The sequence below is a fragment of the Polypterus senegalus genome, chromosome 14, assembly GCF_016835505.1.
Source record: "Polypterus senegalus isolate Bchr_013 chromosome 14, ASM1683550v1, whole genome shotgun sequence".
NCBI classification, from domain to species: domain Eukaryota; kingdom Metazoa; phylum Chordata; class Cladistia; order Polypteriformes; family Polypteridae; genus Polypterus; species Polypterus senegalus.
The window spans coordinates 50,802,842-50,826,620 of NC_053167.1; the positions used below are offsets into that span (position 1 = coordinate 50,802,842).

The following is a 23,779-nucleotide window of genomic DNA, read 5'->3' on the forward strand; positions in this document are numbered from 1 at the left end:
TCTGATTGTTCTGTTCTAATATACAGACAAATGACAAGCATTACAAAACATCTGCTTATTTATCATTATATAAATTAGTCCCCATTTAAAACAATACTATTCAATATTTAAAACTTGTTTTGAAATAAACACTAATCACAAAAATCTGGTCAAGTAATTTACAGCAGATTTCTGTAGTCCAAACATCTTGAAAAAAATATATATAATTTTAGAATAAATCACACTACACATTAATTCTGAATTCAAAGAAAAAGAACTGCAAGAATTCTAGACTTACAATGACTCTACTTTGACATTAAAAAAATTGAAATTAGTTTCAAATTAAGATGGAAATTATAAGGAAAACAAAGTTGGCTAACCTTTGTGCATAGGCAAGGCCAGAACTGAACACATAGTTTTAGTGATATACTATAAAGTGGTTACAATTGCAGACCGAATGTAACTGAAATAAATGGTAAAGCTGAAAAATTTGAAAAATGTTTAAAGTGGACATGTAAATTTGGACAAAAATCAATCAAAATCTTAAAAACAACAACCAGCCGTAAGATAGATAGATAGATAGATAGATAGATATGATAAAAACCTAATGTTTTGTCAATTATTCTCCAAAACTCACACCTTATTTATATTTTAGTCACACCCTGATGTGCTGTATGTACTTAATGCACACAAACAAGTTTGTATACACAGGAAACATTTATTTAATAGACAAGTGAGAGCAGAAACAAACACGGCATCTAGCTGTTCAGTGATAATAAAATACTATAAAAATAAAACGATTAACACTTTTATATTCAAATGTTATGGTACAATCAAAAGTATTTTTGACAGTCAAAACTCAGCTGCAGGTACTGAACCATGGTGCCAGCAGAAGTCTCCAGTAGATTAACTTGGAACATTTTTTGAATTTATTAGTCAATTCAGAATTGGACTTTTACAACAGCTCTGATATTGATAGTATATACTGTTTTTTTTCTCTTATTATAAAAAAAATCTATTATGATTTAGGTCCATTTGTGAGTCATCAATTAATTGTAGTCAAAAACCTGTTGTAAATTCACATATGAATTAGGTGGGTTTCTGATGCTGAAACTACCAAATTTTAACCCCAGCTAAAATGTAGCCTATATTTCTCCTAACTAATATGTGCCATTTTAATCATAGAACATCCACAATCAAGACAAGAGGGGTTTTGAAATCTCCATTATTAACTAAATATCCTGTACCTACCTTGATTATAGCACAGACAGGTAAACGATACTGGATAAACAAAGTTTGCATCATCTTTTATTCAGACACACTATCATCTCTGCAGAGAGGTATTTATGTATTACCCTATGTTGGAAGTAGGGATGCTCAGATTGTGTTTTTTTTGGGCTGATACCAATTACAAATTTCATGTTTCTGAATTGGCCAATTCCGATATGGATTCCTTTTTTTATTTTTAAATACAAAGCTCCTGCATAACCAAATGCACAGAAACCTTAAGTTTTATACTGAAGTGTTAGCTTTGGTATTTTCACAATTAAACTATAGACCACAGGTGGTGCCTGTTCATTTTAATTAATAAAACAAAATTTGGTATGCTTATTGTTCAGTGAACATAAAATAATAAAATGAATGAAACTCCATTAAAATACAATTTTTTAACTAATAAAATATGTACAGAAAATATTTATTCATAATACATACGACACAAAATAAAATGCTTATCATAATTACAGGCTGGCATTTTATTTAATTTCTTCTCTAATGTAATTCTCTGAAACAATGCCTAATTTAAAAATATGTAGTTTTTACCATCTGTCTGACAATAAATACATAAAAATTTTCACACAGTGATTCAATTAATTGATATTGGCAGTTAAATACTGCTTAAATGTAAGTATACATATACTTTTAGTTTTTACTAACTTTTAATAATTAGTTGCACTACAGCTTTTTTCCTATTAAAATATACAATTACCATAGTTACACAGGAGTTTTTATTTTTTTTTAACAGTGCACCAGCTAAACAAGTAATTGTAAACATGGGTTACCATTTTAATTAGTTAGTACTTGTTTCTTACCAAAAACTTATACTGTATGACACTCACACACAAATATTAAACATAGTACAAACCTTTAAAAAAAACACAAATCTATCAAATTATGATAAGATGTTGATCAAGAAAATATAAGGCTAACATACTTAACAGGTTTACATGTAAAATTCACTAATTTTGCTGTTACGCTTAAAATCTTATTGTTTGCTAAGACACCATTTCAAATTCTTCTTTTTCTCTTATTTTCCTAACTGATTTCCTAACTACTTAACACAAAGTTGCTCACCATCCAATCTCAGTTTATTGCTCCACTTTTTTAATGTAAAGGCTAACATTCCAATCTTCTCTATCTGACAAAGTCTGTTTTGCTGGTCACTGTTTACAGGAAGTTCACAGAAAACAAAGACACTTGCTAGCTGAACTACTGTAATACCTTGCATAAAGTACCACTAAAACCTAATTACCATTAAAGCTTAGAAAAGCAGATGTTAAAAAAAAGGTTTTTACCAATCACCAATCAAGTCTTTTGTAGTGAAAACTGGACAATTAGATTGGTGGCCAATCAACTGGTGCATCGCTAGCTGGAAGGCATTGCAAATGTTAGTTACATTACAAAATGGCAAGTATTACCTGGTAGGCATGGTCAGTACGGATATGGCACAGATTGGAGGGTGCAGACTGACTCAGAGGGGTCATGGAGTTGCCATCCAAAGTCTTGGCCAGTATTGGTTCTGAAAGAGGGAACTCATGGACTGGGAACACAGGTGGAGGTGCTGTGGTGGTGGGGGACGTAGGTGTTAGGCTGGAGAGACCTTCAGAGAGCGAATCCATGTTCACCTCAATCTCGGAGTAATAGAAATCCTCTTCCCCATCACTGTAGTCCGAGTCGCCGTTTCGCCTACAAAATAATTCCGTCAGTACTGATTATTGTGAGAAGTGTCTTGTGCCAATCAAAGTCATGGCTATTGAAGGTCTATACTTAAACTTAAGGCTGTCAACATTGCTTAAGTATCTTTCTGCAGCATCTGCATAATTTACATAATAACAGGAAATGCCTGAAACAAAAAAATACAAAGTTCTCATCCGCTGTAGCATTTTAAGTCATTTAAATAGAATGCAAGGTGCACAACAGGTTAGAAGAAAAATAATCAAGCACGGCCTAAGGTAACAAAGCACCTCACCTAAAATAGTGTGAGAACCTTATTCTTTTCATAAATGTCAATGTAAAACTGACTACAAGGTATAAGGAGTTCTGTTTTCAAAAAACTTTCTTTAGAAAACATTATCAAATGATGCAATCATCCAATATCTGTGTATCTGCTGAGGAAATATAATTAATTAAAGGAAACCAGGACTCAGTAGCTACTATAAACACCTAATTTTCCCATTTGAATATTTCTCACATACACCTTAGGAGTGTGGTGTGGACATAACTCTTCTCAGATTTCATAAGCATTTCAGTTGGTTGTCTGAAATATTTCAACAATATATCAGTGTCTGTAACAGATCTTCACATGTTTCTGATCATCTTTATGTAGCCCTAGCTGAGCTATTTACTGGTCTGATAAAGGTAATTATTTTTCTGAACTAGACAGCTGTATCAGACCATTTTTCATAGAAATCAAATTATTGAATCATTTAGCTTGTGCTTGTAAAGACCAACTGTTTTAATGTGTATTCAATTTACTAAATAAATTAGTTGTTTAGATTTGAAATACATCACCAAAAATAATTTTATGTTACTTAACCCATGTAGTTTATACTAACGACCAAGAATTTTTTTATTGTATTAATTTTATTTCAAGAAAGTGACAAAGTATATAATCAAGTAGGTAATATTTGCAGAACTTATAAAGAAGTAGCTTCAAAATCAATCTAGAAAAAAAACCAAGGAATTAAATTAAAAAAAAGGAAAGAAAATACAGAAAAAATAAAACCTAACAAAATAAGACATGATCTCAACCCCGGAGGTTGGGGGGTTTTTGGGTATGGGAGTGTATGGGTAAGGGGTCAGGATTTTCCCACTTTCCCCCTTATATGAATGCTTATTCTAAAAATTAATTTTAAAGTCTTGCCATGCCTTAAAAATGTTTTGGCTAGATCCTCCAAGCAAGAATTAGATTTTTTTTCCAATTTCAAATAAAACTGAACATCAGTTACCTGTTGAGTTATAAAAACCGGGTTGTGATTCTTCCAGTTAATTAAGATTACTCTATGTGCTAGTAGTGTGGTATAGGCTATTACAATCAATTTGTTCTTTTCCACTTTAAGCCCATCCTGGAGAATACCAAATACAGATGTTAATGGGTTAAGAGTTATCATGACACCAAGGCTGTCCGATATGATTTTTGTCCTACATTATTTAAATTTGATGCATTCCTAAAACTTGGTAGATGTCAACACTCGCAAAGTGGATCTTGCCATGGATACATTGTGAATAATTTTAAATGAGAGAAGTGTGATCAATGAACGATTTAAAGCTGAATATCTGAGTGCCTGTCATATATAAAGCTAGAGTACATTCTATGTAGCTTACTTCCACTCCTTTCTGAGATGTTAATTAAAAGGTCACTTTTCCTGCACTACCTCAAGATCACTGAAGGGAAGATTTCTTTGAGTATATATTGTATAGGTTTCTTTTAATAAAATTTCTATTCAGAAAATAGTGGAAATATTGTGTTGCTAGAAAGCTGAATTTGAAGTGTAATTGTTATTACGTTATCTATATAGAGGTCTAAATGTCTTAATCCCACATGTTTTCCATAGATTATTTTTAAGCAAGTCTGAGAAGGTTGAGAAAAGTGACTATTGTGTAGAGGAGCAACATATAAAAGCTTCACTGCCTTAAAGTATATCCTGCATTGGTTTCATATTCTGAGTGATTGGTGGACAAATAGATTACTGGTATACTGAAGAACGTTATAATTTACTGGGGCACAAAGAGTTACACCAAGATTTCATTTTAATCAAGAAAAAGTTTTAATCTTGTGCTTTCATGTAGAATGGAGAAAGCAAACTTTTAATGGTGCCCAAAATGTCCATAAATAAAAAATCTAACATTACTTGTATAGCATAATCCACATGTAAAGTTATCCATTCATACTTTCACAACATCCCAAATTCATGTATTTCTACTAATACAGTTAAATAAACGAGTTCTAGAAAATTCTCTTTTGAAGCAAAATGGAATGCACTTAAATCTGACTGCATATTTTAAAGAAATTAATGATTTTTTTTTCTTTTATCATTGCAGCTCTGCTGTAAATTTTCTGAAGCTTGTAAGTAGGTATAATGGGACACTGAGCAGTTAAATGAAAACAAGAAGGTCATTACAGGGTTGGAGATTAAAGTGAAGTGAAAGGACACTTTCTCCTTGATGCTGATTGATATCTTTACATATTTGTATACATATATACCAAAATAATGTTTGGATATTCAATACAATTTCATAAAATTACACCCAATTTTTTATTTATAAGCAGAATGAAATAGTCCTTATTTAAATGACACAATGTAATGTTAGATGAATCAATAAGATTTATAAAATGTTTAGAAACCTAAGTCTAATAGGGTAAGGAAAATATGTTATAACACAAGTTCACCTAGGAAAGACAATGTATATTAAATCTTCATTCACCAACAGGGGTCAGCAGCAGCACAGTATACACCAAATAGCCTCAAAGGGGTTGCACTTTGGAAACAATTTTGCTTAAAAGCATACGTCAATAGACAAAGGGACTCTTGCGACCACCATCTTTCTACGATGTCCAAGGTATCACTTCATTCTATTCTGTTTCTATTTCCTAAATGATTATTTTCAGACTTTCAACACCCACTTTAAAATAAAAGAGAAGTCAACAGTCAGTATTGCTTGATTCCGTGGATAAGCTACCACAAGTAATGTCAATCACTGGCAATTTGATGTAATCCTGTAAAATAAGAAAATGATTACAGAAAATACTATATTATGTCACCAAGAGCCCTGCCACATTTATTACATTGGAAGGTACATATATTCAAGAAATATGCAACCTCTTTTTAATCCCAGTCTGAAATGCTTGCATATTATTGTGTTTGAATATCAAGTTCTGCTGAATAATTAGATTAAAAACAGTTCAGATTTTTCCCTTTAGGAATGGGTCAACCAAAACAGGATTCTCTTTATAAATATGAATGTTTACATTTATACAATGGTGTAGAGACATAACACATACATATGATAATGGAATGAAACACTGACAAGTTATCAGAGACAAAAAAAAATGTCTTGGCTAGAGAAGCTAGAATGCAAAACATTTTTTCTTTATGCTTCCTAAAATTAGCCATGAGTAGAAAACATCAATACAATATTTAATTATAAATGTTAGGAGATATATATATATATATATATATAAAACTTTATTGTATCAAAGTCTTAAGCTACCACAACAATTCTCAAACAATAATCATTTGTTTTATAAAAGTAAAGTTTTATTTGATGGCAGATACCTGTTGCTTTTAACTAATTGTTGTAGAGTTAATATGTAAAAGCAATGAACACAAAAGCAAGGATGAACAATATAATTAATCCTTACTTTACACATTGTTTTGACCAAAACTTTAAAACAGACAAAAATTGACAACTATGTGCATATAATACTTGCCTATAATTGTGTTGAACCAAACTGATGTACCTCAAGTAGTTGCAAACTTATCATTAATCGAAAAAACTTTTTTTTTCCCTCTAGGAGTGTGCATTTCTCCACAACTGGGATATACAGTAGATGGTCCATGGTTGTCTATTTTTATACATAGCAGGAGGAATATGCTAATGGAAATGGTAGCAAGTACAAATCAAACACACACACACACACACTCTGATGGCTGTAATTTCTTATAGTCAAAGATTCCTGGCAGATGTCTCGCTTCTTCCTAAATATTGTGACAAGTTGATGGAGTATATATTGGCGGATTTTTCTTCTACTTTTTCTACAGCATGGATAGAATTGAACAGCTTCCCTTACATAGCTATTGCTGAAAATTAACAAATACAAATTTCTGTAGTTTATATACTGTATATGCTACTATTGCCTTATTCCTTAAATGCTTTTCTAGCTATTGGTTGTTAACTAGTTTGTCTTCCTTTCTGATCAATTATTATTGAATTTATAATTCTAAATAAATATTAAAAATTACTATTTTCCAATATACTAAAGCTAAAGTTTATTCAGTACTAAAAATGGCTACTGTTAGTAAATGGCTAATGTAGTGTTTCTGAATCATATTCTTCTATAATAAATCAATATTCTGATAATAATGCATTTTTTTATTCATATATATATCTTATCATCACTGACATTATCATCAATATTATTGCAAAAAAAAACCAAAAAAAGTTAACAGAATTTGTTAAAGAACACTATTAATCCAAATGTTACTGTGTATCAGGGATCATTCAACAGATTAGATTTGTTCTAACAATAAGTACTCTTGGGGTCTTTGCCATGTCAGCGTCTGGAACAAACTCATTCACATCACATAAGCAAAGTCAGCTTATACCTGTTAAAATGTATACTTATACAAGACAAAGGATCATCAAGTATACATTGCATTCATTTCATTCTGGTCTCATCAAGCAGATTCTTTATTTGGGAATGCCAGAATAATGTTATAAAGAATGATGTGATCACCACAAACTACTTATATATTATAGCATGTGCATGTAATAAATTTATTCATTGGTATTTTCTGTTCAGTAGCCAAAAAATAAATGCAGCATCAAATCAATACTAAAAAATAAAAATGTAAATGTTATAATATCAGTGCCACATAAATTGGTATATACTAACATTATTTGGGATATTTTCATTTACACAAACTCTTTATATCTGCTTTTGTAATACCATAGTTTTCAAATCAGTTTCACCAGAAAATCTTTGCATAAAAGATTCACATGGTGGAAACATTAACTAGAGAGTAACACTTATTGAAGGGTAATATTTAATAGGCAAGTCAAATAAATTTAAGTTTCAAATGTTACAAACTCCTGGTTCTTTAAGTTTCTAAATCTCTCCTTTTCTTACATTTCTTTGATCTTTAAAGCTACTTTTATAAAAATCAGACTTATTTGTGGATTAATCCATTACTTTACATTTCCTGTAAGACAGCCTTCGTTGTGTCATTTTCAATGCACTGCACATAAATGTTCAGACTTTGTTATTGCCTGATCTGTGTACTAATCTAGAATTAGTCACTGAACTATACAGACTATAGCTAATTAATTAAATACGTGTCACACGTGTTTGAACAACAATTGTCACATTTTAGTTATACTAAGTAACATTACTTTGGACCCAAAAAGTGACACAAACGTAATGTTTTTTGATTGAAGTATGCAGTTTTAACAGACCCACTAAGTATCATCTCTGAAGTGATGTGCTTCTGTTAACTCATTACATGTTGTATCATTTGAAAGATTGGTCCTGTTTTTCAAAGCATTATGAGTTAAGTCACTTGAATACCTGACCAAATAAAAGAGAAAGAGAGGTTGGGAGCATGTCCCGATAGTGCATTACTGCACCCACCACACCACAAACCACCTGTATTGGGTCCAGAGTGCAGCACGAGACACCTTGGGACCACACTAGAACAGTGTGAGGATGTTTACGGTGGCTAGAGTGCTAATCCTGCCACCAACCCCCAAGTTTTCCTTGTAAGTTTAATGTCATACCCAGGACGAAACAATTGAAGGTTAAGGGCCTTGCTCAAGGGCCCAACAGAGTAGAGTCACTTCTGACATTTATAGGACTTGAACTGGCAACCTTCCAATTGCCTGCAAGGATGCCTAGCCTCAGAGCCACCACTCTGCCCACCAACTAAGACTAACTAAATACAATGTATTTTGAAATGAACAGATTTGTAGACTAGCCATTATCACAGAAAAGCTGGATAGAAAATGGACATATGGTTAGATGAAAAAGGGTAGTCATGTTTATTACCTTCAGAAGATGAATGTGAAGCAATCAAGAAGAATGTTAGGTTGTACAGCATGATGTGCAGAGTACAGGGGAGATAATGCTTAAGGTACCTAGCCCACTACAGAGGCCTCACCTAGAGTGCACTGTACAGTTTAGGTCTCCATATTATAGACAAGACATAGTAATGCTAGATAAAGTTCAAAGAAGCTCGAAAAAATTATGAGGGGGATTAGTAGAGTACTGTACATCCTTGCTGTTACGTTATCAAAAATACAGGAAAACTTCTGGGGCCTCATGTATAAACGGAGCGTACGCACAGAAATGTTGTGTAAGAACGTTTCCATGTTCAAATCGCGATGTATAAAACCTAAACTTGGAGTAAAGCCACGCACATTTTCACGGTACCTCATACCCTGTTGTACGCAAGTTCTCCGCTCGGTTTTGCAGACTGGTGACACCCAGCGTCAAAGCAGTGCTACTGTTCCTATGTGGTTATCCTTTCTTTTCCTGACGCAGCTTTATAAATACACTGAAATTAACCGCATATTGTTTATTAGTTTAATGCATCTGATTGTAATTAACTTGTAACAATATAATGATCCACAGAATGGTCAAACTATTTCAAATACCATAGCTGCTTTAGTGTTATTACTCTCATTACACCTTATTTTACTTCTTTCAGCTGCTCCCGTTAGGGGTTGCCACAGCAGATCATCTTTTTCCATATTACTCTCACTGCACCACTTGGAGCAGCTGATCAGAAAGAGAATTATCGGTATACAGCATCAAGCACACACTGCCTCAGCCATGCTTCCTATTTGAACTGTTTCTCACAAGGCAAACGCTTCAAACGTTTCCTGTACGGACCTCGCGGTTCAGAAAGAGTTTAATCCCAAGAACTCTAAACGCACTCAATCCTTGTAGAACTATCTGTACTTATTAGTAGAATTACCTCACTGTAAACTTGCGCTACAGTTATAATATTGCACAACCTGAGCCACTTTATTAAGTTTGTATTTACATATGATGAAGATATCATTTTTAAGATGAAATGCAGCAAAATATGTTTATAATATTATACAGATAAAACTTTAACTTCATTTAAATAATCTGTATTGTTAATAATAAGCTCTAAGCTTACAGTTGGCTTAACGTCTATTACAGAGTTGATTGTGTAACGACCGGTTACTTGGAGAAAGAAAAGGAAGGACAGGAATTGGAGGTTAGTACATTTGAAAGAGACAGTACTGCGGGGCGGCCACACCAATATATATTGAATATAAAACAGAAAGAGAAAATAACAAACAGCAGCAAATTTCGACAAAAGTTAAACGCTTGTGTCATGAGCACGAGGAGGCTATGCAGTGTCTGCAACGGATGTGGCCATCCGCCGTGCATAAGATACCATATTGACATTGGCGGGCGAAGGGGCCACCGATTCTTTCTCTGCCCAGGGCCGCCACGAGCCTAGAGCTGCCCGTGAGTACTGCTGCAATAAATTATTTCATCGAAGGTCGCGCACAATCACTGCGCCACCGTGTTTCCACGTTTAATAACATGCTTTAACTCCTATCATCATGAAAATGATATCATGTATACATCTCAGTATTTTAGTTATTTATTTTAGAGAGATGTAATATCACGAATGTAATGGATTCTGTGTACTGTCGGAGCTAGAGAAAGCCATTTTAAGAAGCACGTAGTGATTCACACACATAGAGCACATACAGCATTTAACGTGCTACTTTAGTTACGATGGGATTTGAGAAACTAGTAGATAAAACGATTTTAAGATGAAGTTTATGATGTTCTACTTTAATGACAAAATAAAGTACATGATTAAAGTGGAAATTTCGAGATTGAAGTTGACATTTCGTGCTTTTTCCCCACCGTGTGCTTTTTTTTTTTCTCTGTATTCTAATAAGCTTTCATATGACACTAAGACAGTGGGCTACGACTCGCCTTTTCACGGCGACTTTCATATGTGACAACTTCTTTTTTATTTCGGGCACTGAGCGACTTTGTGCACTTGAGCTTTCGAGTTTCTCCGACATGCTATGTCACACGATCGGCTTCCTGTAGTTGTTTATACCACTGTTTAAACCAACAAACTGTATGTTTTTCCTTCCCTCCACTTGGTATTCACTGAAAAACTTCCATTTTCCCATTGTCTTTTCACAGAACGCTGAGCTTAAGGGCTATTTATATTGATTTGCATATTCAAAGAGGCGTAATTCTGGGAGGAGTTGGGGCGGGGCAGGCACGCGAGTGCACGAGCATTACTTTTCACGCCGACCGGGATTTATGTACCAGAAGAACGCGGAAGTTGGCGAACGCACAGATTCCTGTATCTGGATTTTTCTGTGCATAAGCACATTTCAGCTTTTGTGATAACGTTATGTTATAGTGTGAATTCTACGCACTGCGTTATGCATGAGGGCCCTGGAAACATGTCATGAGTAAACATTACACAAACATTTTAAAGTTTTTCATCACACAAAAAATATAGACATAGAATACATTTCAAAGTAGTTTGGTAGAGAGCAGGACTTTAGGGATCTTCAAATTTTAAGCAGATGCTATTTTAGAATCTAGATGAATAAAATTGGCAAGGTTGTTATGTTGAATGGTCTAATCATGTTGTTCTAATTTTCCAATACTACCTGCTACAGATAAAATGGTGAGTTTTCATGCGTAGAATGTTGAACCATGGAGCTGCCGCAATGACAGGGCTGTGGAGTCGGTAGATAAATGCTCCGACTCCTCAGTTTCTAAATCTTCTGACTCCGACTCCCCGACTCCTCTGTATGTATATACTATGCTAATGTATTTTCTACATCCATTGAAGGAAAGGAAGGCAACATACATGTCATTTCACCACAGAACTACTGGCTAGGAAGCCAACACTCTACTATAATGCCAAATTAAAGACAAACACAATGAAAACAAGGTTTTGTTTATTTTATTGTTTTCAAACAAGTGTCTGGATAGTAATAGCAGGCATACAAATCAGGAACAGGAAATGTATTGGTTCAAAAATACAAACCACATTCTTTGGTAGTTTTAACTTTTAAAACAAAAAAAAAAGCTTAACTATATGAACTAAAAACAATATCTGGAAAACCTATATTAAACTTGGAATACAGTTATAGTTAAAGGAAAGGAAATAAATATGGCAGCCTCCATATTCCTCTGACCTCAGGTTCCCTTTAAATGCAATCTAAAATCAGTGTAGCGCATAGCGAAGGGGAGCCGACGGAGCTGAGAACACACCAGATGATTTTTCAGGTGTTTGACGCGTGATGATTCTTTGAACGGCCGAAAAATCGGCAGTGCATCTGTAAATGTATGGGGGGCTTTAGGCTAGCTTCACAGTTCCCTGTAACAGTGGAACACGACACAATGGAAAGCGATGCCGCACCTTACCTATGCATTACATCCCATATAGTGATGCATACAGTCAATGAAAAGCATGCTTCATGGTTACTTGACATGTTCGTTTTGTGGTAACATTATGCACTGCATGCATTGGGCTTTATTCTTACAGCAGAGAAGTAGTTCATTATGACTGTTTGTGAATTGGGACATTTCAACTTACTTTTTTAATTCCCATTTAAATTTAGTAGGAGTCGGAGTCGGTTAACTTTTTGCCGACTCTGACTCCGAATCCAGGTACCCAAAATGGTCTCCGACTCCGACTCCACAGCCCTGCGCAATGAAGCTCCACTGAATTATAGTTTTGATGTAATTTATTCAAAGTCAGCATAATGTATACTGTTTATACAAATAAAATCAGGTAAAGTCTGTAAGACTGTACTAAGGAGAAGATTCATTATGAAGTGGCACAGAGTGAGTGACACTCATAAGTTAATATTGTAGATATCTACCGTATATACAGCATATAAGACAATAATTAAATATCACTGTTCATCAATCATTCTTTAAGGAGCTTACATATGTCTAAAGTGAGAAGTATACCTGGTCAGAGGTGCAAAGCTTGTAGATAATTATTATAAGAGACTAGGTGGCTTTGCCACCTGCTCGCTTCACTTGCTAACCCTCAGGCCTGTGCTACGTGGCAGAAACTTTGCGTCTCTGCTGCTCGCGTACGTGGAAGTCACTTTTACCAAACAACAACTCTTTTCATTCTCGTGTATAGGCATCTTCATTATGAAGAAACACTACTTTTCCCTAATGGCAAAACAAATTAGATTTAATGCCGAACAATATCTACATACTTCTGTCATATCACCTATGTGCATATATTCGATCTCGTTTTGCTGTTCCGTTATTTCACAGAGTAGTAATTTCCATTTGTTTGTGCTAACGCAATCTTTACTATCAGTTTTTTGAGCATTTCAAATTTTAGTACTTTCATAATCTCTAACCTGCTCTGCATGTGTATCGTGCCAATGTTTTTGAACCTCTTTACGACGTTCTACTTTGTCTTCTACTCTTTGTCTTTTATTTCTGACCCCACTTGGAGCTGAGAGTGCAGGAACTGTGTCTGGCAACAGCATTCACACGAATGAGAAGTTTTTGGACCATAGGCATGGTTGTAAATGTTTGAGAGGAGTGCGGGACTTGTCAAAATTCTTGGCAAATAGTCTTCGTCTTGCAGGACCTAAAATTACCTCTTGCAGGAGTTAAAATTATCTCCAAAAAGTCTCGTCCCAGGATTTCCTTTTATAATAGAGAGATACACAAGTGTAATTTCTAAAAACACATTTACTACAGCAGATGAATATGTAATTAATCAGTTACAGTATATTATATTGATAATTGTTATGTGTTCATTATGAATTTCTTCTGCTCTTTCACATTAATTTACAAGTTTGACCTCATATTTTGAGGGTTTCTTTAAATCTATCTGCTACAATCTTGATTTACGATAGCCGCTATTTTGCTTTGTTATTAGGTCAGGTCCTATGTTGTAAGGGACATGCCCTCAGAAGTCATATGACACTCATTAATGAAGTGACAGATCACAAAATGGCACCAATAACATCGTATTCCAATCTCGATTTTTGCTTCTCGTTTTGCCTTGACACTGTGTAGTAGATCTTAAAGTTTTGACCCTTCTTTGGCTTTGTTTCTGCCTCTTCTCTTGGTGTTACTTTGAAAATCTTATACTTATACCTCATTATCAGTGCAATTATTAATTTGGAAGCATCTTCCGATTTGTTTTCTCCTTTTCTGTGTTAAATAACTTTTTAAAACTGAAGTCAATAAATGTCAAATAATTCCTAATACACACAATACGATTCCGTATGACAGCATAAAAATGTGAAAAAGTACAAGTGAGGTGAATGCTTTTTATATCGATTTAACTACAATGGAGGTCCATAGTATGCCTCTATGTAAAACTTTTCTTGTCTTATTATGGCTGTGGTGTGAACCTGAACAAGGGATCAAAGTAGACAATTTCTTTTAAAATGAAATTCCAAACAGACTATGCCATACTGTAAAAATGTATCAGTAGGGAGAAATTCAGTTAGCAATTAATCACTGGTCACAAAAGTCAACTCATTTTTTGCAATTTACAAGAATTATCCATGAAAAACTAAGTAAAAACTATGTATGTTACAAGATTCAATACAAACACTTATAAATGTATTAAATGTACAAAATATTAAAAATCAGGTTTTGAAAATAGATGAAAGAATAGAAAAGACTCATCAATGAACTGTAAAACATGTACAATAGGATAAGAGTAACAAGCAAAATTTACTGACAGCTATGACACTGGATCATACCCTTTAGATAACAGCAGAATGGCCAATTGCCAAACCTTACTGGAAATCAAACATTGCTGACAGCATAAAGCTCTCTGGCTTGTTGAATATAAGAATCTAAACACATACCCAAGATGGATAGTTCGAATATGTCTTTGAATCCCTGAAGATGTGCTGAGGACCTTTTCACAGTTCTTCCATAAGCATTTGAACATTACTTTCATGGAATTCTGTAGAAAATAATGTAACAATTAACAGTGTAAGACTACTTGACCATACACAAGATCATTACAACTGCTACGCTAAGTATTTATAATTCTTTTACATGTTATGGGTCCAGTGGCAAGCTAATGAATCATTCAGTCACTATCAGCTATTTGACAAAATGATTTCTAGTACTGCTACAGGTTGAACTTAGCTCGCATAGTTTATTTTAAATTAAAGTAGCCGATATGATACAAGTACATCAGTGTAAAATGAAATCAAAATGACAGGATATGTATACTCAGCTCTTAAATGTATACAGTATTAATGTCCTGTAGAATATACTTAGATGGCAATGAATTCTTTTTACAGTTTTAATTATACTATATCACACTAGATTAGTGTGTCAAAATATTTATTCTTTTTCATAGCATTAAACATAACCTTATAGAATACTACATTTGATGTTATATAATACTGTAATCTAACAATATATTCAACTGTTTAATGCTATATTTCTTTCATAATGATTCAGGACCTCACTTGGCAATTACTGCACTTAACTACAGTAGAATACAACTGCAATTAAACTAATTCTAAGAGACTAGCATTTACAAGATCAGCTGAAAATTTTGGTTTAACAATAATTCAGCTGAAACCATACTGACAAAAAAAAGAATTCAAAACATTTTATGTATTAAAATTTAGTATATGTGACATAAATTGAAGAAAAACTTATGTTGTAATGAAATGTATTTTATCTTGTAGCATTTTTGTAGAATAAACGTTTGAAATGTGGTACTTCATTTTGGCTTACCCTGTATTAGTGGATGTAAAAATGCCCTGTTGAGACTATTTTTAAGGAGAAATTTCTGTAATAGAGAATATGACCCTTTCGCTTATCACTAAAACCTGACTAGTTGTTATTTATAACTTAGTAATACTATATTGAAGCATTATTTACCACATCGATAATAAAAAATTATTAGGCTAAACAATGCAAATTAATGATTAGTCAGTTTATTGTACAATTACATTATAGAACAGTTTAAGAAGTTGTACTTATTTTTGTGTTCATAAGAACACAACATGAACATTTTCTTTTTTTTTTTTTTTTGAGATGCTCAGTTCGATTGACCGCCAATCTAAATTGTCCAATTTTCACAAAAAAAAAAAAAAAGACTCGATCAGTGATCAGTAAATTGGCTGATCACAAAACCCAATCTTTTCAGCCGCTGCTTTTTTAAGTTTTATGGTAATTTAGTTCCAGTGCTCCTTTATGCAAGATATTACGGTAGTTGAACCAGTGTATCTTTTTCTTTTGCAGAAAACTTCCTGCAGTGTAAACAAAGAGCAGCATGTGGAAGCCTGTTTGTTCAGTGAATAAGAGGCGACTGGTATATTAGCCTTTATGTAAAAGAAAGTGGAGTAATAAAAAAGGTAATCGGAGAAGTGGTCTTACATAACCATTTTCCTCTGGACAGCAAACTTGTTTTAAGTGCAGAAGCTTACATTTTCAATTGGAAAAAGAAAAATGTTAGCTTAACAGCAAAATGTGTCCTTTACTTAAAAATCAGTTAAGCACATTAGTCTTGTGTCTTCTTGATAATCAGCTTATGAATATTTGATACATTTGTGGCTTTCTTTAAAGATTGTCATACACTAATAGGTTTTGGTAAAAAAAAAAAGTACTAAATAATTATATTTCATATTTATAATTATATCTCAAGAACTACAAATGTCTAGCTGATACACTGAAGAAAAAAAAAAACACCTGCATAAATATAGTAATGTATATTTTAACAACAAAAAAGCTGTAGTGTTGTATGATTAAAAACTTAAGAATGCATGTATATTTATATTTAAGCAGTGTTTATTTCCCAATATCATTTAATTGATTGTGCAGGTGTGTATATAAATTACTTTTTAAAAATTAAGCTTTGTTTCAGATAGGTACAGTACAGATAAAACTAAATATGACAGCTTGTAATTATGAGAAGCATTTTATATTTTTATGCCATATGTACCTATAGATACAAGTTTTGTACATGTTTTATTAGTTAAAGTATGTAATTTAAGGAAATTTTAGTTTAGTATTTTTATCATTACTGAACAATAAGCCTAGAGAATTTCAAATGAACAGATAACACCCATGGCCTATAGTTTAATTATAAATACATACTTTATAGGACATAAGGCTTCTGTGCATCTGGTAATGTAGGAGTTTAATGTAAAAAGTTTTATGAAGGGATGGGGGAGGGGGAAATAAGAATCAGAATCCGACAATCAAGCAACACAAAATTGGTGGTTGATATTGGACTTAAAATACTCAACTGGAGCATCCCTAATATTTTTCTCCAATGCCTCCTGACTCACCAGAAAGAAATGTGCTTGGGACTAGGGTAGCCATTACAATTTAAAATGCTTGAACCCACTCGAAAAAAAAGGAATGCAAAAAAGATGGAACTTTGGAAGTCAATGAACTAACTCAAAGTAAGATCAAACTTATGGAGTAAATGCTGTACAATGGGTCTGAGTAGATTAGCTGATCCTGATCTCTAACATATGTGAGCATCCTGGATAATGTGATTTATAATCAATTTAACAAAAAAATGAGAGAACCAGAAATTAAAGAATATCAGGTTGACACACCAAAAGGACTTGAACATTTTGTTGTATTTTTTAAATTACAACAAATACAGAAGTCTGCACTTGAATTAAATAAAACCCAGCATTTATAAGTTGAATTTCAAGTATAGTGCTTGCATGGTTTCTGTTCAATTCATTCTACTCTTTCTGAATTTACAAAGAAAAAAAAAAAAAAGACGACCAACAAGTTTCACTAGAAATATCCAGAAATGCTCGTTTGAAGTCTCTTGGTGGATTTTCAAAAATCTCTCTTTTTTGTTATGATGGAGATTAGACGATTAGAACAGGACAAGCAATTTTTTCTTCAAACATTTATGGTGGGATAGCAAACCTTCTGGTTGTTTTAAAACTTCATAGTAGTGTGTGTTCTTTTCAAAGGGTAATCTGTTACTTATGATTTTGGCTACATCACACAACCCTCCTAAATGATTCACAAAAGGTTATGATGAACTTGTAGCAACTTGCTTTTGTGTCTGAGATCTGCCATCATTTTGTCATGACATTCTCTACCAGCCCAAGTCAAGTTTTACCACATTATGTTCCTAACAAAGAAGAAAGTTGGTCACAACTTATCAACACAAACGTGCAATATCCAACACTAACCTTTATGGTAATATCATTATGGAACTGAATCCATTAAGTACTAAACCATTACCAAATTTTTTTGACTTTTGCATACTTCTCCACATCTAGATTTTAACCATTCAGAATCACAATTCATCAGTGAATATGTCCGTTTGTCAAATATGAGGTTTTTTCTTTGTCAAATGTGGTCAACATTGCAGCAGGAGTTTTCTCCAAATCCTTTGATTTTTAAAATTTTAAATAATATGAATACTCATGAGTGACCTTGAATGTGGTTAAATCTCAATATTTTGCTTAGCCTGTTTCTGTGCATGGAGCTGTTACTGAAACCCTGAAAGATATGCATTCCTTTTTTATGGTTGTAATGCTTGATTGGTATTTTCTATGAAGCTAATTGTTAGACCTAGTTAATGGTCTATGATTGCAATGAGAAGACTCATTTTGTTCAACTAATATACTGTGTATCAGATCTTCCAAATGGAGCTCTTCTATCTATCTTCATGGCTGTATAGTTGTCTTAGCTGGTAGTTACTTTTCTTTCATCCTTGTTATATGTCTAAACCATGCCTGCCCCCTCTCTCTCTCTGATCTTATCACTTTTAAGTACCTTTTGTGTTTCAATATTTGCGGATAACTTCATTTTGTATCTTGTTGCTTTGGTGAAATGACCAATATTCTTCTCAGGTAACTCATTCTTGCAAAAAGTGTTCTTCTTATCTGTCTTCAGTAGGCATCAGCACTCTGATCCATATAGCAATACATGGATTACAACTACTTCATATAGTTTTTGTGTTTTACAATATATTTTGCTTTTTTTCTGAATCTTGATTATTTTCCTAAATGTAGCCAAAGCCATTCTAATACTGTGCTTGACTGTTTCCTGATACTCCAGTACCTCTCTCATCACAGCTTTCACAAGCAGTTTGCACAGAGTACAGAGATAGGTTACAGTATGATATGATTCAGAAACACTCCATCAATTCACCATCTTGGAGAGTTGCTGTACAGGTCTTTTAAAAGTAGAAGTGCCCATGGCATTCCATAATTCCCGAGTTCTTTCCACAAGACCTGTTGCACTGTACACATTAGTTAAGGATCATAAATAATGTGATAGAAATTTTAGAGAACACAAGCAATACAAGAATTTATGCTTTTAAGTAGACTGAAGGGGATGGTCTGTTCTATGCATATGTGTGTATGGCTTTGGATTTTACAGTAAATATACTATTTTAATTGAATATATTTTTAACCAAGTATGGGAAAAAATGAATGGAATGTGGGATTTTTGCACCTTTCAGAAGCGTAGTGGGCTTGGACTCCTGTTTAAGAATCTGGATGACATCCAGGCATTAAATGTTATAGACTGGAGTTGTTTGCATCACACTCACTGTCTGTTGAATGTTATGGAAGAGAGATATCCAAGTCTTAAATTATGCCATGTGCTACTTTGGTATGGCTTATTCTGGTAAAATTGCAAGTGGAACACCAAATTAGGATATGAGCAACTCACTATAAAAACTTTATAAAATATGCACCTATGATCTTACACCTTTGCTCTTTTAAAGAACAGCAATACTGTACATTAAATAGTCTCTTTATTATATACACCTAAACAAGTTACTGCTTCAGTTGCATGAAGTACAGTTTCAGTTTATTGAGGCAGTGACACAATAAGGTGTTGAAGCTTTGGAACAAAAATGTTGGCCAACGTTAACCAAAATACACTCTATACTGTTTTCAAATTACCTATGTATTTCGTGTTTCAATAGTTTATTTCATATTACCTTGCAGGTGTTTTGACTAGATTGAACCCACTGACTGTGGAGACCTTGCATCAACCTAAATTTATGGTCATACTTTCATTCCATAACTTTCCTAACATTATGGCATTGAGCGTTACCCTTTCCAAAAATTCCCATTAATAAATGGGTACTGTGATGCTCTAAAGGAACCCATGTGCTCAGCAAAAATATTCATATACAGTATCTTCTGGCTTTCTAAAACTGCTATCCATAAGCATATGTAAGAACTGGGATGTATAACTTGTCCTAATTTCAGTGACAGTAGTGAAGCTTTGATGGATTTTTAACTGTAATACCCTATCTGTGACAAGGCACAAACAGTTGTGCATGGCATTTGGATCTTTTGGCATCACTGTCTTACTCAGCTGTTAGTTGACAATTGTTAAGTCATGCTGCAGGACATTTCTGGAAATAGCATAAGATGATCAAAACTGTAATATTCTTGTTTAAAAAAACGAAGTACCATACAGTTTAGCAGTGTTTTTGTTAAAGACATAATTCATTAAAATCATTTTCAGAAACCAACAATACAGTGTAGAGTTATAGTAACAGTTCAATACAAAAAATTTGTACAGCTGCAAAAAAAAAAAAAAAAAAATTAACTAAAATAATGTCCTTCTTTAAATGTTCTATTATTTTGTTCTTGTACCCAACATCTAATCTCATCAATTGCTTTTCCTGATGATGGTTGTGGTAGCAGTAAGCCAAATAGGTCGTCCCATACCTCCCTGTCCCCAGCTACAGATTCCAGCTTTTCCTGGGAAAGACCTAGGCATTCCCAAGTCAGCAGAGAGATATTATCACTGTAGTGTGTTCTGAGTCTGCTGCAGAGTTTCCACCAAATGGGATGAAACTCTAGAGGGAGCCGCCTGGGGACATCCAAACCACCTCAACTGGCTCCTGAAATTGTAACTTTGGTATTAATACCAAATTACAAACCTCAGTACTAGTATCTAAATGGTTCTCAAACAATAAGGGGGTTGAGTACTTTGTGAAGTACTGATCGCATCAATGTAATAAGTTGGGTTTGTCCCCTGTGAAGTTTCCATTACCTCAAAGCAATGGGGTTGGGTTGACAGGGATCCACCATGAAGTCTTCAATGCGTTGAAAACCTGTGGTTTCATGAAATCTTCAGCACATCTAGGAACATTTTTCCCTGCCACTCTACCGAGTGTCAAAAGGGAGTAAAAGGGGGGTGGAGCAGATGCTGACATTTACTTCTGGTATCAATAATTTGTAATGCTGTTACTGTAATGATTTAAAATTTGGGGTTTACATTATTTTTCCTGTTTTCTTGTACCAGCATACTGCAAAACCCTAGACTACACTGAGGCTCTATCAAATTACTATGCTTTTTACCCTATCATGGAGTGTTAGTCCAGTAACCGCATGGAGGGTCAACCTGACATGAAAGTTCTTTTCTGCCACTTGTACTCCTATTTCTCTCATTTTTTCGTTCATTACCCACAACTCATGACCACAATTAAGGACATGGATGGAGATGAACTGGTAAACCGAGGGTTTACCGTCAGACTCAGCTCCTGCTTCACTGCTGCGGACCAGTATAGCACCGACAGAACAGCTGCCACTGCTACTTTCACAGAAACATTTTATTTCATACAGCAAAAATAAAGATGTGTCAGTAAACAAGCTATTTTTTCAAATTATGTTTTATCAGATTTACTTAACGATTCTCTGAAATGGTATTAAAAGTAATGGTGGTGTATGGGTTGAGCGTACCAAATGTACTCTCTTTTGAGTAATTTTGAATGTTAGCTTTCAAAAAATGTATTTGTAACTAAAATTAAAAATGATGAAAACCAATAAATCACAAAATCCTTTCACATACAATACATTCTAGCTGTATAGGAACACTAGCTATATTTCTAATATTACTAATTAATAAACCATTTTAACAGAAATTTCAATATAAACTTTTCAATTCACCTTTCTTTTCCTGGGGATTGGATCTTCAAAGAGAAAGTGTGTGGTCTCCGATTCATCAATATTGTCATCAGACTGACAAGACAACATGTAATTCTTGTTGACATCATTGGAGAGTGGAGGAGACGGTGTGGATGGAACAGAGTGATCACTTGTGTCCCAGCTCCAGTTTCCACTTGTGGAGCTGCTATAGCTAGCAGACAGGGCCTCCTTCCACCCACGAATGCAAGGGTCTGCAAATTAAAGAAATCTGAATGAAACAAAGTACCAGTTGAAGTACCAGACACCATGAAAAACTGGCAAAGACCAAGAATAGGTAAAAAAAAAATAACAATAATATATACAGAAATAAATGATTATTTTAAAAAATGCCTTGTTTCCACAGATAACTTAGTATCTTAAAATCTGGCATTAATATTAAGTATTCGGTTCTGATGTTTAAAATTTTCACTTAGTTTAAGCAGGTATATTAAAATTTTATATAATTATTAAGTTTTGGTTTATACATGAGTGCTGTAAATTATCTACAACTATACTGAATCTATAGCGGTAGCTGATAATAACCACTAATATTAAAATACCATGATAAGTGATATTGTATTCTTTTTTTGTATATCTTTTTTTTGTATTTTTTTTAAGTAGCATCTTATGGATGAAAAAAATATCAAAAGCTGAGAAATAGCTAAAATCTGAAAACATATATATTGCTTTGGCACAGCAAACAGTTTTGAATGATCTATGTTGATACCTGTTGCAGGGGTTCCTGAGGGAGGACTGAGGACTAAAGGACTGCTAGAAAGGCTGGTCAAGATAGTGGCTGCCATCACCTCCATATCAGCATGCCCAGCTGGTGCCCTGTAATAACATCATATGAAGCTTTACATTAGTGATTTAGTTTACCTGTTGGGCTTAAAATGCAGGCAGAAATTTAGTTATCTAGCAATAATCAAAAACTGTACAAATGTAGAATTACAAAAAACTAGCCATGGCACCTGTCAATGACAAGTCATTTTATTTGCATGTGTCTGAACCGCTCTTCAGCGGCACTCATTTTCTCAATAGTGTTTCTATAAAGCTTGCTTCTCAGACTTTCACCTTATTTTCAAGGATCCTTTCTCACATCTGGTCAGGTTTATACTTTCTGTCTTTAAAGGCAACTCTTTCAGTAGGCACCTTTTACTCATCCTCGAGCATCTCACGCTCACTCTTCCTCTTTCATTGTGTCACCAAAGCCAAACTGACTACTCACATGGCTCTGAGGGATTGGACACACAGACTTTAGTGTTTTATTCTACAGCAAATAAGTACTTACAAAGAATAAAGTCAACAATTATACCCAGATGACTTACTTGGATGAATAATTGTTCGTTAAGAAAATGTTTGACAGTGAAACCTTTTAAATCTATATAAAAATAATCCAAGCTGTTTGGATATTTATTGGTTGTCCGTTTGTTTACCAATCACACAACAATGTCTGAACCAACTTTTTCTCACATTTACTTATACTCAGACAACACTGGGTACTTTGGCTAGTATAAAAATTATAATAGTACTGCACATATATGAATTTCATTGAGATGACTCTGATGGAGAGAAAAAACAATCTTCATTAAATGATGCCAAGAAAATGTCAGTTTTTTGATGAAAATAAAACCTTCTCACCTTCATGTCTGGCACAATATATTACAATGAAGTATGTACAGCACACTGTAAACAAGACAGCCTTATTTATATTAAAAAAGTATAAATTTGACAGTCAAAAATAAAGGGGCATTACAAACTATTTACAATGGAGGTCATTAAACACACAAAATTGTTTGTTGTACTTTGGTGATCCAGATCACACCTTTAATTAAGT

At 33.8% G+C, this 23,779-nt stretch overlaps 1 protein-coding gene across 1 annotated transcript in view; it reads right to left on the minus strand.

Annotated features, from left to right (window-relative positions):
• The window catches only part of si:rp71-79p20.2 (zinc finger protein 704), a 150,467-nt gene that overhangs the window by 11,299 nt on the left and 115,389 nt on the right, over window positions 1–23,779 (minus strand). The window contains exons 3-6 of the mRNA XM_039734436.1: window positions 22,670–22,776; window positions 21,925–22,154; window positions 14,866–14,966; window positions 2,676–2,943 (exon numbers count right to left, since the gene is read on the minus strand). Coding sequence (XP_039590370.1) covers window positions 2,676–2,943; window positions 14,866–14,966; window positions 21,925–22,154; window positions 22,670–22,776 — 706 coding nt within the window. The remainder of the gene's footprint in view (window positions 1–2,675; window positions 2,944–14,865; window positions 14,967–21,924; window positions 22,155–22,669; window positions 22,777–23,779) is intronic.